This window comes from Eulemur rufifrons, chromosome 8 (genome assembly GCF_041146395.1).
Source record: "Eulemur rufifrons isolate Redbay chromosome 8, OSU_ERuf_1, whole genome shotgun sequence".
In the NCBI taxonomy this organism is placed as follows: domain Eukaryota; kingdom Metazoa; phylum Chordata; class Mammalia; order Primates; family Lemuridae; genus Eulemur; species Eulemur rufifrons.
In genome coordinates this window covers 83,347,592-83,363,433 of record NC_090990.1, presented here as the reverse complement: position 1 = coordinate 83,363,433, position 15,842 = coordinate 83,347,592, and the positions used below count along the sequence as shown (strand labels likewise).

General features: G+C 34.9%; 1 protein-coding gene across 1 annotated transcript in view; it reads left to right on the top strand.

Annotated features, from left to right (window-relative positions):
- Nucleotides 1-15,350, top strand: part of VAMP4 (vesicle associated membrane protein 4) — a 34,625-nt gene extending 19,275 nt beyond the window's left edge. Inside the window, exons 5-8 of the mRNA XM_069478337.1 lie at nt 6,843-6,943; nt 7,891-7,970; nt 12,290-12,341; nt 14,046-15,350. Of these exons, the coding sequence (XP_069334438.1) occupies nt 6,843-6,943; nt 7,891-7,970; nt 12,290-12,341; nt 14,046-14,074 (262 nt within the window). The 3' untranslated portion in view covers nt 14,075-15,350. The remainder of the gene's footprint in view (nt 1-6,842; nt 6,944-7,890; nt 7,971-12,289; nt 12,342-14,045) is intronic.
- The last annotated feature ends 492 nt before the right edge of the window (nt 15,351-15,842 follow it).

The window sequence follows — 15,842 nt, the reverse complement described above, 5'->3', positions numbered from 1 at the left end:
AGTGAATGTATCTAATGTAGGAAAGATACGAATACTGACACAAAGCGAGAAGGAATGGACAAAGCCGTGAATCACTTGAGGGAAGGCCCTAGAAACTGGCGAAGCTATAAAGACTAACTAGGGAAGTTAAACTGAATGGCCCAGGTCCAGGATCTAAACAAGGATAATAATCACTACGCTAATCCTGGGTACAGCTGGCACATAGTGGGAAGGGTACTGTAATGGAGTATCTTGTTATTGGTGAGATGCTTGGGCTTTAGTCAGATACTATTGGTGTGAAGAAATATGTCCATACTTAGCCTAATTCTAACTAATGGATTTAGAGATACAGAATCAAAGTTCCAACAAATTGCTTAGAGTACCAGACCAAGTATATTAATTTTCTTTTGCTGTGTAACAAATTACCATTAATTCAGCAGCTTAAAACAACACAAATTTATCACTCACAGTTTCCTTGGATCGAGTTCAGGCGCTGTTTAGGTGGGTCCTCTGCTCAGAGTCTCACAAGCCTACAATCAAGTTGTTGCCATGCGTGCAGTGCAGTCTCCCTTGAGGCTCGTGACCAAGCTCAGGTGGTTGTTGACAGAATTCATTTCCTTGCAACTGTAGAGCTCATGGTGCTTACTTTTTCAAGGCCAACAGAAGAGAGAATCTCTACAGCTTCAAGCCTCTGATTTGGCTAATAAAGATACAATGAGCTACTTTTATCTTTTTTTCCCCAGGTATGATGTTGGGAACCACTTTTATTTATTTTTATTTATTTATTTATTTATTTTGAGACAGAGTCTCACTCTATTGCTCAGGCTACAGTGCCATGCGTCAGCCTAGCTCACAGCAACCTCAAACTCCTGGGCTCAAGCAATCCTCCTGCCTCAGCCTCCCGAGTAGCTGGAACTACAGGCATGTGCCACCATGCCAGGCTAATTTTTTTTTCTATATATATTTTTAGTTGTCCATATAATTTTTTTCTATTTTTAGTAGAGACAGGGTCTCGCTCTTGCTCAGGCTGGTCTCGAACTCCTGAGCTCAAATGATCCACCCACCTCAGCCTCCCAGAGTGCTAGGATTACAGGCGTGAGCCACCGCGACCGGCCTTAGATACCATTTATTACTTACATAGGAAAAGGAAACTGTTCTCAGGCTCATTGTCTCACATAACAAAATGATGATACCAAAACAAAAGGGACCAGTGGCTGCAGTATGAGTTGTGGGATACCCTATTGCAAAGGAGCCATTTCTAGACTGTGGTTTTTATAGTTTGCCAACAGAGCCTGCAGGAAGTTCATACTTCATCAGAACCTGAGAGGTAGTAAGAAACAGTCTTATGACAGTCACCTAAGAGAGACAGGGAGTTGAAAGTCTCACAAGCCACTCATTCTCTTGTGTTGCAGGGGGCTCACAAGGCATTCTGCCAAGACTCAGATTAGGTGTGGTTCAAGCCTGTGTAGCATATGTCAATGCCTGCAAGGGTACTGATGAGTAGTGGCTGAGCCATTCTCCTACACTGAGCCAGAGTGACTTCTGTATCCATGTACATAGTCTTGTTCTCTTATACCTAAGCTGCCACTGGAGAAAAGGACTCCACTGATGACATACCTGTTTTTTGTCCTTCTAGTGTGCTTTGTTTCCTGTCTGATATCCTTCTGCAAAGTGAGCCTAGTATGGAGTGTGGCTGTTGGGTCTTTTGAGTATGACTTTCCAGCTGAACCCCCAAACCACTACCAGTTGTAAAGAGTAGGCATTGAAGAATATATGTCTATGTTAGTAAGTGCCAAATACAGAGGCACACATGAATATGTATATGTGTATATTAAACTACCACAATAACTTTGGCAATCACAGAATTTTAGAATAGTAAGGGATTGTTGAGTAAGTATAGTGGTTCTTACTCTAGAACCATAGTCTTGCCAGATTTAGTTAGAAGAAGGTCGGTCATCAAATATATAAAGTAAACCTTTATGTATTATAGTCCAACCTCATGAGTGCTTATCTATACAAGGCCTGGACTCATCAGTGTGCCCAAGATAGCAGAGCACAACTTACCATACACCTTGCCCAAGAACAAATCCCCAACATTAGTTTAGTACCCAAAATTGCTAGCACTGGACACTTTCTTTAGTTAAGATATGTTATCACTACTTGATTTGTGACATTTCAATACAGAGTATTTCTTGACTGCACAGATCAGTGTCATTTTTGCTTTGTTCGAATTTGACTGGTTACTAATTATTAATGTTGTTAACAGATTAATCACACCAAAAATATCCAACGTCACTTTTTAGGGAAGTTTTTTTGGGGAAATATTTTAAATATTCACATACCTACATAAAATTTATGATTCTCCTTGGAATGTTTCCTTTGCATTTAAATTTAAAATGGCATTATAAATACCACCTTGGCCAATTGTAGACATTCTGTGTCAGGATTAGGGAATCTCCCAACTTTAGCCTTGGTCCAACCAGCTTAACATTTATAAGGCCCCCAAGGGAATGTTCCATGATCTAACAGCAATACATACGTAGTTGCAAAAATACAACATAACTTTAAAACTTCTTTTGTCAATAGTACCTTAAAAGGCCACAAGATGGGGATGTTAACTATGAAAATAAATATTTTCTTTATAAAATAAGGGGTGAGTGTGTGTTGCAGAGCGTACATTTTTCTCTTAGTGGAAGAGCAGTGACATTTATCTGGCACGTGGTAAGCATTAGACACTGTGCTAAATGTTTGAAAAATACTATCACACTTAATTCTCACAAGTAAGATAGAGGTAATGATTCTAAAACAGGCTAGCATAGTGACTTACAAAGTCACATAAATAGTAAGTGATAAAGCTGGATTGCAAACCCAAGTCTTTCTGCATATAGAACCCAGGATCTCTACAGGTTAGCATGCAGCTTCTCTGTTAATAATTAGAATAGAGACATTTCAGGAATACAGGTGCTGTCAGGCCCTAAGAGGATTTAAAAGAGTATTGAAAATGTCTTTCCCTCTCTTTATGTCTTTATCTTTTCCTGGTTATGTTTTCTTTTGTGCTCTTTCTTCTACTGTTTCAGCCTCCTTTAACTGGTCATGATACAAACCTCCATCTCTTCTTTACAAACTTGCTTTTCCTTAGAGTTCATAATTTTCTACTTCAGTAAATGGCCATCATCTACTTGCTCACATGTTCAAATTATAAATCTAGGAATCCTCTACTCTTTTCTCTCCCCAATCCCTTCACCCACTTCCAGTTAATCACTTAGCTCTTAAAATATTCCCTTCTCTTATGTATATTTCCTTAGCCTAGAACTTTCCCACCATCCACTACCTCCTTTACTCTGCCCAATTTACTCTTGACCCCTCAAAACTCAGTACCGGGGTCTTGATGGCATCTCTGGTCAAGGCTGAATTCATTTAGGCTACATGACTCATACCATTTTCCTTCCATTATAGCACTTAACACAAAATAGTATAATCATGGATATCACTTTTTCCCAGCGTGCTGTAATGTTTCAAAATATCAGGCTCATTACCTTCATATTGATATCCATGATGACTAGCATAATATTAATAACTTCTTAGTAAACACTTTTTGAATGAATGAGATGTTTATCTCAGAATAGAAAATATTTGTTGAATGTTTACTTTGTACCAGGCACATTTCATATGACCTGGGAAATAAAAGGATGAATCAGTCAGTCTGATTTTAAGGCATTTATAGTGTGTATAATGGGATAAAACTAATGTGAAATGCAAATAGAAATCAGATGATTGTAACTGCTATGAAAATGTAAAAGATCACGGGGAAGTATGTTATCACTTGTTTTATAAACAAAATTGTCTTTCATATTCAAGTAAATAAGTAGATCATTTTCTGCTATGAAAGTTTTGGTCTGAGTCTTGGAATACAGAAACACAATCATGAGATTTTCCATTATTAAGTAAGGGTTACACAGTAGCTGTATTAAGAATGTCACACCAGCAGATGGTAATGTGTGAAGGAGATAGCAACAATAATTTACTAATCACTTAGTAGAAAAATTAAAATGTCAAGGAGTTCCCATTAGCAACAGGGATTTATTACATGTATGCCATGTTGTTGAGGTAACACCTGTAGATTTATGATAATCTATAATAGTAAGAATCTGGAATTGTATGGGTTCTGTTCCAATTAATCAGCCTATATCCATGGAGTCTTTTGCTTATAGAGATTCTGGTTCTATAACTATTTCTTCAGCTTTTTGTTTTTATTTTAAAATTACATGTAGTATAGTTATATTAATATTCATAATAGCTATAATCTGATCATGTGTAGGAACTGTAGAACATTTTGTCCATTCCTGTCTTGCTGTACTCCCTTACTTTAGGCTGTTAATTATCATCACTTGCACATAATGAAAAATAATTACCTGGGGATTTCAAAATTGATTCTTGATGTACAACAGCTCTGCTTCTGTGTTATAGTTAAATGGAAGGCTCTACACTCACTACTTCATATCTCTTTCTCAAGTAGTTGGGTATGCTTTGCAGGATTTGTACCCAAACTGTTCACTTATTCAGCAAATATGTATGGAATGCCCATTCTGCCCCAAGCACCATTGTAGATACTGGGGCTACAAAGGTGAACAAAATAGGCAAGTTTATTTTCTAGTGGAGAGATTCTGAAAATAAGCATGTAAATAAGTAAATAGAAAGTACCATAATTACTGGGATAGAGCAGGTTGTTTCATAGTTCTAAGGTTAATGCAGTACATTCATTGTACGTTCAAACATAAGTTCCATGAGGGCTGGAATTATCTTCTGTTTTGTTCATTGTTGTTTTCCCAGTGCCTAAAACAGTATGTAGTAGGTTCATGAATTATTTGTTGGATAAATTAATTAGTTGCATAGGTGTTTGTGCCATTGTTCTTTCATTGGGTGAGCATCTTTAGCTTTCAGCTTAGGTGATCAGGAGTTGCAATAGGATATCTTAGGAATTTAGGCATACTTTCAGATCCCTTTGGGCAGAAGAAAATTCTGCATGTCCCAGCTTGGTTGAGCATCATTCTTATATCCTTTAGTGGAATAATGTGTGGGAGGCACAGAACTCTGGGATATTGTGAGTAACCCTCAAGTCTATGTGTGGATAATCAGTGGGTATACATGATGCCTTTAATATGGAAGGGAGGTGACTATTAATATTTTGTAGCACAGCAATTGCTACTTGAATCTGAGAGCAATTCTGACTCCACCTATGTCTAAATGGGCCTCTTTTTTTTTTTTAATCAGCTTGCTCAGGTTGAATTCATTTGTTTTTAAAGCAAACTTTTTGAAGAAATAGCTCAATGATAGGGAAAGAATAGAATTCTTTTTCAGAATTACACATGACCATGCCTCAGCCTGACTTATGGGGTTAGTTTGGTGAATAGTGTGGGATAGAGAGCAGAATAGAGATCTGTATTGTGATCATTTTTTCAAAGCCCCCTAGGTGATAACTGACACACTTCTTTCCCCTACTAGAAACACGGTTGCATATCTTTATTTATTTAAATATATATTTAATGTTTGTATGCCATCATACATCACTTAACAGCAGGAATATGTCCTGAGAAATGCATCCTTAGGCAATTTTGTTGTCGTGCAGACATCATAGAGTGTACTTACACAAACCTAGATGGTATAGCCTACTGCACACCTAGGCTATATGGTATAGCCTATTGCTCCTGGGCTACAAACCTGTACAGCATGTTACTATACTGAATACTGTAGACTGTTGTAACGTAGTGGTAAGTATTTGTGTATCTAAACATAGAAAAGCGACAGTAAAAATACAGTATTATAATCTATGGGACCACCATTGTAAATGCGATCTATTGTTGACCAAAACATCATTATGCAACACGTGACTGTAGTTGCTAGTAGTCCTGTGCTTTGAACATTTTTTGAGTTACAAGAACCATGAGTTTACTTTATTTCTCCTTTTAAATATTTCATTGTTGTGACTTATCAAGTAATTTAAGATAATGTCTTGTGGTTAGAGCAACAGAAGAAAACTAGACACTCAAAATAATTAAGCACTTCTGTGTTGTGTATTCTGGAGGTAACTCCTGAGTGAGAGTAGGTAGCTGAGGACTAATTATTAACTTTTTAAGTTTAGGTTAAATCTTCATTGAACAGTCTGAAATTTGGTAAAAACAGGCCCCTATCCCCTAATATAAGGAGTAAAAATATTTTCAATTTGAAGGACAGCAAAAAGTTTTTGCTTCCTGAAGCATACTTCAAAATATTCCCAGGTGTTCCCCGGTTGTCTTAAGCCCTGTTTATGCTTAAGAGAAAGCTGATGAGCAGTGAAGAACTATACCCATTGAGCACTAGTGTCTCCTGGAGTAGCCTTACATTTCTGTTTTGGAAACTAGATATTTTTCATATGCTTCTAACATACCTACGCAAACTCCTTTGCTAGCCTTCATATATGAAATATATAGCAAAAGTAGGTTATAAACTGTGTCTATGTGCTGCCGCCACAGCCCGTTGAAGAGAAAATACAACTGATTATTTACAGTCAAGCTGTTTGACTAAATTCTGTAGTTACTGAGCGTTCTGACAGTACATTTAATTTGCTTATGGGTTACATTGCTAGTCAGAAGCAGGGCTAAAAATAAACTATCTTTAAGTTAAATATTACTTTAATTTATATAATGTTTTTAATTATCTGTGTACTCAAGCCCACAAATGGAAGAACATTGCTACAAAGCCTTAAATTTAAATTTTATAGTTGAATAATTCTCTGAGAATTTGCTGTTCTCTATCTTGTCTAATGAAAGTTTCAAAAATTATAAACATTCTCAGAAGAATAATTTTTTAATCTTTTTTTAAACTAGTGTTCAGAATCAGGTGGATGAAGTTATTGATGTCATGCAAGAAAATATTACAAAGGTAATTGAGAGAGGGGAGAGACTAGATGAACTACAGGACAAATCAGGTACAGATACTTCATGTATTTCTTGATATTACTAATCTATGTTTTGCTAGTTTATGTCTTCTCTCACGTTTCTAGCCAACATTTAGGAATCTTGGCTTAGGAAATTGGCCTTTGATTCTTAAGTTTATGATTTTAATGGCTTAATTTTAGCTTCCTTTACTTTGAATCATCTTATTGTCATATGATTTCTTTAATTACTTGAGAATGGAGAATTTAACAATACATTGTTGAAGAGTTAAGAGTATAGCTATTTCTTCTTTTGCCCCATTATGTTGATGTGCTTTGTGTTTCTCATAATCACAAGGTCTATCACTTTTTTCAACACTTATTTCAGACTTTTCTAATATTTTCATTTTATGCTTTCTGTGGCAACTTAGTAACTTTTCTTTACTAACAGATGTTAGCCTCAGTACCTGTAACAGTTCCTGGCACATATTAAGCACTGAAATATTGTTGGAATGACAAATGGCTGAATACCTGACTAATCCTTGACAGACTTGCTCAACCAAAAAAAACTTGCTGAATCACTTTTAAAATTCATATTGTTTTTCTTTAAAATCACTCACTTTTGATATCTTTTGAGAATTTAACCTTCTCCACATGTAATTTTTTTTCCCAGAGATATGCCAAATACTTGAATTTTTGAAGAATATTTTCTTACTAGAATTCATAAGTTTATTTATAAGCATTGAAGCCCTGGGAAGATTTTCTTAATCTTATAATAAAAATGGATTGATTTGCAGCTGTTTTTTGTGTTTAGTTTTTGTTTTTTTCACAATGTAGAATTCCAGAGTTTGTGGTTAGAGAAAAGGAAGGATGTTGTTTTCATGCTTAAAAGGGAATAAATTTGTGGAGGTAGAAATTAATATTTTCTTGTCTTTGTGTGACTAGATAAAAGAATCCTGTTATGTCGTTTAATCCTTCTCTCCATCCTCTGTGTGATATAGAAAGCTTATCGGATAATGCAACTGCTTTTAGCAACAGATCCAAACAACTTCGAAGGCAAATGTGGTGGCGTGGATGCAAAGTAAGTAAATCAGAAGATACTGGATCAATTGGTCAGCATCTCAAGTGGTATTCAAACACATGAAGAAAAAGGGCTTCTAGAGTATAACCTCTGTGAGGACAGGGACTACAGCTGTCTGGCTTGTTATATCTTTTGAACATGAGATATGGTAGAAATTCAGTAATTCTTTGTTGAATTAATTAATTACTTTTGGGATAGGAATAACTAAAGGAATCAAGTGGTGCCTGAAAGGATATTTTTGTAGATTTCTTCATAAAAGTAATCCACATTTTATTAATAACTTAGCTACCTCTAGACTTATAACAAATAAAGATTTTCCTTATAATTTATTATTAGTACTTTTTTGGAGCAACCACTATAGCATTATGTAGAGATTTTTAAAAAAATAAGGCGGGAGCTAGAAATAAATAGGATTTTCTATTAAAAGGGGAAAAAAATAAAAGCAGCTTATATGTCAGAATTTGTTATGGCAAATGGAATTAAGAAAAAAAAAATCCCACTCTTCCACATTATTCCAGAGAAATAAGAAATAAGAGAATTTATTTATTTTATTTTATTTATTTATTTATTTATTTTTGAGACAGAGTCTTGCTTTATTGCCTGGGCTAGAGTGAGTGCCATGGCATCAGCCTAGCTCACAGCAACCTCACACTCCTGGGTTCAAGCGATCCTATTGCCTCAGCCTTCCAAGTAGCTGGGACGACAGGCATGCGCCACCATGCCCAGCTAATTTTTTCTATATATATTTTTAGTTGGCCAGCTAATTTCTTTCTATTTTTAGTAGAGACGGGGGTCTCACTCTTGCTCAGGCTGGTCTTGAACTCCTGACCACAAGCAATCCTCCTGCCTCAGCCTCCCAGAGTGCTGGGATTACAGGTGTGAGCCACTGCACCCAGCCTAAAAGAAATTTTTAACAAGGAAAAAAATGAGAATAACTATATTCTGATATATTCCTGGAAAAAAAATTTCATAGAAGTGAGTTTACCTCTTAAATCATGTGTGGCTACTAATCATTAAACAGAAAGTGTTTAAGATTTTGTAGTGAATTCCATGTCATGTGAGCAAATCTTTTTTTCTCCTGATTCTAGGTATAATTTTTGGCTTTGTTGAAAATCTTAGACATTAACTCATTATTTTTAGTCTCTCATTTTCAAGTTTAGCAATAGCTTTCTAAATCTGACTTTACCATATGCTAATGATTTCTTCCAAGAGTTGCCTTGAATTTATTTATTTTTGTCTGTATTTTTATTGAATCCTCTGACTTTCAGAAGTAGAACTGAGGAAAGAAACATGTTTCTTGCTCTCCCTCTTGTTTAGAATCAAAATTTTCTATTTTAAATTCTTTATTCTTTAAAGACTAAATTTCTGTTTCTATAGAAATTTTCTGTTCTGTAGACTAGTTCGGAAGAACAAAAGGTCCAAGGGCCATTCACCTCTTCTCTCCCCGCCACATACATGACTCGTTCATGTAGCCACAAAAAGATGGTCATAATGTGCATTTTGCCTAGCCTTTTTTAACTATATCTAAAGATTTTCATTTGGTATTTTATGGGGTTCGAATCAGAGAAATAGTGTGCTTTTAAGGGGGAAAAGCCTATTGAATTATATTTGTAAATGTTCTCTGTATTACCTTGAGGACCTTTGAGCATCACTAATAGCATCAACTATGTAATGAAAACCATTGTTCTATAACTTAGCAAAGATCATTCAGAGCAGCAAGTATTTCCCATTTGTTATTGTTTTCTAATGCTTAGCTTTCTTCAATCTCACTGCACACCATTAGTACTTAATTGTGCTACTTTTTATCTGGGGCTGCTGCCCCATGCCTACCTAGATTGACTTCCATAACGGTGATTTTGGAAGGATTTTAAGAAAAAGAATATAGGGACAGAAAACAGATAAGGGGTTGCCAGTGGCTAAGGAGGATAGAATGGGGTTGGAGATTGACTACAACAGGGCACAAGGGAACTTTCTGGGGTAATGGTGGAAATGTCCTGTACTTGGTTGTGGTGGTGGTGTTTAACAGCTACATATAGTTGTTAAAACCCATGAAAAGTACTTTAAAAATACAAATTTTATTCTATGTAAAGTGTACCTCAGTAAACCTAGCTTTAAAAATAAATAAATGAATAAAATTATCCAAAGCGTGGGGAGAATCACTAACACCTCTTTTATGTATCTAGAGAACTGTGAAGCTCTTTTATGTTTAATGATAAACAAATTTTTGTCCATGTCATTTGGAAGAGGAGAGCTTTGGATGTGCATGAATACAATACTGCCATTTGGAGTTGTAAACATTTCTCTCACAGTGTTAGAAACCCAAGGAAGAAAACTCTATTTATTGTGGTGTTTTAAAATTGATATTGACGTTTCCATTTAAATCTCCTAAAGTTAAGCCTAGCACAAATCAATGGACATTTTGGGTAAAGTTGGAAAACCTACTGTAAAATTCCAAATTACTTTAGAAATGTTTTAGGTTAATAAAAAAAGATTAAAGTACTTTATAGTATAATGTAGACCTAGACACCTACTGAAAATTTAGCTCCTATCTCCATCTGTTCTGAGTTTTATTTATACATTTTTTGGTTATCATAATTTATAATTTTAATAGGCACTGATTTCCAGATTGCAGAGTTTCCATATATTCTCTGGGTCACTTTGTTATTGTCATGAATGTAATACCACTAAAATGTCAGCTGTTCTATTTTAAAAACATTTCATTAACTACTTCTGGTTTCTGTTAATATTAGTGATACTCATTACAATGTTTCATCTGTTTGTAATAACTCGTTTTTTTACTGAGTGAACCATCTTTAATCAACTATTTGTGAAAATGATGAAAACAAGGCTTGGTTTTAATTCATCAAGAAAATCAAATCAATTTATAATTTATGCATTTTAAGATAAATTATGAGTGTGACAATTTTATATAGAAAGTTAATATGAGCTTAAAATATTAAGCAGCTGATCAAGAACTAATCTTAAGGTTTCTCCTCTCAGCTATTAAACTAACTTTTTTAATATACAGAATGCATTTAGGCAAGTTACTTACTAAATGAGGTTATTCATGAAAAATATAAAATATATTCCTCAAAATGGAGATAAAAACCACCAAGAAGAAACTAAGGGGAGAAGAAAACTAACAGGATTCTCATATACTTTAAGAATAAGTGCTATAAATTATGCTATCTTAGATTATATATATTGAACCATTTGAATTAGCCATCTATGTTATTTATCATATCCTGACACTTGGACAGAACAAGTTGGAAAATATCATGTATTTTTCCTGGTGTCACATTAGAAATAAGAAATAAGCATGTAAAGTCATAGACAAAAAGGTCCAGGCCCATGAATGCTTTTTTTTTTTTTTTTTTTTTTTTGAGACAGAGTCTCGCTTTGTTGCCCAGGCTAGAGTGAGTGCCGTGGCATCAGCCTAGCTCACAGCAACTTCAAACTCCTGGGCTTAAGCGATCCTACTGCCTCAGCCTCCCAAGTAGCTGGGACGACAGGCATGCGCCACCATGCCTGGCTAATTTATATATATATATATATATATATATAAATAAATATAAAAATAAATATATGTTTTAGTTGGCCAGATAATTTCTTTCTATTTTTAGTAGAGACGGGGTCTTGCTCTTGCTCAGGCTGTTCTAGAACTCCTGACCTCGAGCAATCCACCCGCCTCGGCCTCCCAGAGTGCTAGGATTACAGGCGTGAGCCACCGTGCCCGGCCTTTTTTTTTTTTTCATTTGAGACAAAGGCTTGCTCTGTTGCCTCAGCTAGAGTGCAGTAGCATCATCACAGCTCACTGCAACCTCAAACTCCTAGGCTTAAGTGATCCTCCTGCCTCAGCCTCCCCAGTAGCTGGGACTACAGGCATGTGCCACCATGCCCAGCTAATTTTTCTACGTATAGTAGAGACAGGGACTTGCTCTTGCTCAGGCTGGTCTCAAACTCCTGGCTTTAAGCAATCCTCCTGCCTCAGCCTCCCAAAGTGCTAGGATTACAGGCATGAGCCACCACGCCTGGCCCCCATAAAGGCTTTGATTGTTACTGTTTACTATGCAGTATAGCCTTGAACAATAAAATCCAACCAAGCAAAAACCCTCAAATTTGGGGAATTCTGATAATTTACAAAAGGATGCAAAACAGCCAGCAAGTTCATGTGAAAAGAAATTTGAAAACTTTTCAAGGAATGTGCCTATCTATTGAGATGATTTAGTATAATGTGATGCAAATAGCACAACAGATAGTCTTAACTTTATTAACAAGTTGAACATTAATATTTTTGTGTGCCCTTTTGTGTGTTGTAGATAAAAGCCATCATGGCTTTGGTTGCAGTTATCCTTTTGCTAGTGATTATCAGTAAGTATTTACTGGATCATTACTTCTTGGGGATATCACTTGTTTTGGAGTTCATTGTAATTCCCTTTTTAATTTATTTTCAGTTGACCTAGTATTTATAATGCCACAATTAAATAATAATTTTTGATCTGAGTCAGGATCCCTTAACCTAGAATCTACAGATCTCTGAAAATGCTCTTAAATTGTATATAAAATTTTATGTGAATATGCAAATGTACATTTTTAGGGGGAGAGAGTCTGTATCTTTTTTCAGATTCTCAAAGGGAACCCCTGCCCTACACCCACCCTTACACTCAAGTCCAAAACATTCATTTTCTGTTTATTATTAACTTTCCAGTATGCAAGTTTACATCTTGTAATATTGTTTTGGAAGAATAAATCCAGATACATTCTCTAGATTATGGTTTTTTTGTTTGGTTTTTGTTTTCTGGATTTGAGCTTGATTCTAGTCACTAAAGCATAACTCCTTCCCCTCCTTTTTTCCTTAATGTTCTTTTTAATATCTCTTTTTTTTCAAGGGCTCTTTACCTGTGTTTACAGAGATTTTATGAAGATTTGGAAAGTCACTAAAAATAACCATTTGAAAGATTCTATTATCCTGTTTTCTTTTTAAATAGAAAAAAGTTTTATTGGAAAAAAATGTAGTTGATCCTCATTGTTCATAGATTCTGCATTTGCAAATTCATTTACCAGCTAAAATTTATTTGTAACGCCTAAATCAGTACTCATGGTGCTTTCTCAGATGTGAGAGTAGAGAAAATTTGATTCTCCCAACCCCTACGTTCCCAGCTGACATCAGACAAGGCCATCTCTGCCTTTTAGTTTCAGTTCTCATAACATAAATATGTGCTTTTTGTAGTGTATTTAATGTCACATTTTTCATATTTTTGTGTTTTTTGGTCATTTCACTGTATAAAATGTCCCCCAAGCATAGTGCTGAAGTGCTTAATACAAAAAGGCTGTGCTGTGTCTTGACGGAAAAAATAAGCACGTTAGGTAAGCTTTGTTCAGGCATGAGTTATGGTACTGTTGGCCTTGAGTTCAGTGTTACTGAATCAACACTATGTATTAGATAAAATGTCTTCGAATAGAAACACACATAAAGGAAGATTATGTATTGATTGGTTGACAAAAATGTAGTAGCCAGAGGCTCACAGGAATTTAATCCTGTATCTTCCCTAGGTGCAGTGGTTCAGTATTTGCTAGTTCATTGTTTATAGTGACTTTCAATTTTTATGTGTGTGTGGACAATGTGTAAAATGTGAAATAGCATAAGGAAGAAAATAAAATTCAACTATGATCTTACCACACAGAGATAGCTGCCATTACTATAACTATTATATATACTTCTAGTCTTCTCCTATTAATATATAAGCATGTTTTTTAAGAACTAAGATATGTATACTCTTTAATAAATATATTATGAATATTTTCCCATTGCATTTTTAAATAATATTTTAGCATCTGTATGATATGGTTATGTCATTAATTTTTGTGATCAAGATGCTAGACATTTAGGTTTAGGTTGTTTTATGATACGTATTGCTTCTCCTTTCCCGTTTGTTATCTGTTTTCTCAGATAAAAGTTCAGTCTTTTTTACCCACTTCTTTAAAAGTGAACACAGCTACATTTAGGAATATTGCCTCCAACACAGCATATGAATCTGATTTTGATAAACTTTTTTTCATTTTTTTCTCTTACAGTTCTTATAGTTGTGAAATATCATACTTGATTTGATGACAGAGATCTTCATTAAGCAAGATCTGGGACAGTAATAATAAAAGATTGCTGCATAACTTAAGTGAAACCCATGTATATAACTTTGAAAACTTCTTTTTCAAGAAACTAAGAGGCAAGTATCATTTCAAATTGGAGCATTGAGAATGTCCAATTATCTTCCTTTCGTCTAACAAAATGTGCTTTTAATAATTATGTTTAAGGTGAAGATAACCAACCTCTATTTTGCCATATTCCAAGAATCTAATTTGAAACTAGATACTTGCCAGTTCATAATTTGTGTATATAGCTAAACACTGATGACAGTATTTCATACTAGCATTTTTAGTGGCATAAGGACATGCATTATTGCATTAAGGTTTGGGTGAGGCTGGGGGTCAGGAAGACTGTGGAGAGTACCAAGTCATTATGCTGAAAGAGATGCATAACCATCTGTCAATATTTGCACAAATATTCTTTTCACATTATAATTGCTTTGCAAGCAATTTCTACATGTTTATGGGTGTAACAAAAGCGCTAAATGTTGTAAATGTTTCTGCCTTCAGCTATGACTAAAAACATTCCAGTAAACCTATTTTTGACTGTATAAGGGAATGTGTAGTAATTTTTTGGCATTTGGATTATGGAAATGGGAAATTTAAACAGTGTGAAAAACATAGTATGGCACCATAAAACTGGAGATAATAAAATTATTGAAGAATGTCATTGGAGTGTTTGAAAATGACCAATATATAGCTACTAATCATGGTCCAGTCTGTTTTCAGTTAAATTCCAATAAGGGACCGGTCAGTCCTAATATGAATAAATAAAACCTGTAGGTAACTTATTCCTCAAATTTATTTTCATTAATAGCTTTTTCTCTAACTTCAACTATCCCTTTTACCAAAGTGCTAAAAGTAGCAAAATCATCTGCTTTGAATTTTATGTCGTTGTATTCTCTGATCATCCTTGGGGAGATGCATGTTGCACAATCAAGTGTCAAATCAACCCACAGTCATGAGTAGTAAAAAGTCAAGAGCCTACGTAATTTACATACAAGCTAATCAGTCAGTAACCAAATGCTGGATAGTCACCATTAATCTCAGCCTGTTTTTATACTGATAAAATGTGTTAACTTTAAAATGTGCTAACCTCTTTGTATTGTTTAAACAAATCAGAGTGAAAATACATTGTCCCCTAATCTGTAGGCAGAGGAAACTTTATAATAAAATTGGTGATTCTGCAGAAACTTGTGCACTTGGACACCTTGAGTGTGTATATATGTAAATTAGAGATACTGTTAGTAGAAATTATCAGTATTTAACGGGGAAAAAATGATTCTGTATAGGACTTATTTCTTTGGTCATTTTAATTCAAAATGAAAGAAACATAGAATCTGGGGTTTTTTTGTTTTAAAATTCTACAGGACTAGTACTAGAAGGCAAAAATGTTCTGTTCAAAATGGAAAGAAATTTGAAGGGAGAAAGCAGATTAGGAGACACTCAAAACACCTGCAGGTTATGAAGATCTAAATATAATTGCTAAATTTTGTAGTTTGCTTAGAGCATTAAAAAGGAGATAAAGGTCTTACATATAATGGAGTGTTGTCTCTTCTTTCCACTCTTTGTAGATGTCAATTAATGTAAACAGCATCTGAGCTGCTAATAAATCCTTTGACAAAATAGGATACCCAGGAAAATGAGCATTTTTAGAATTTCAGTAACTATTAGCTCTGGAATGGGAATGTTTTAACTGAGTGGACAGAGAAAGTCTTAAAATATGTA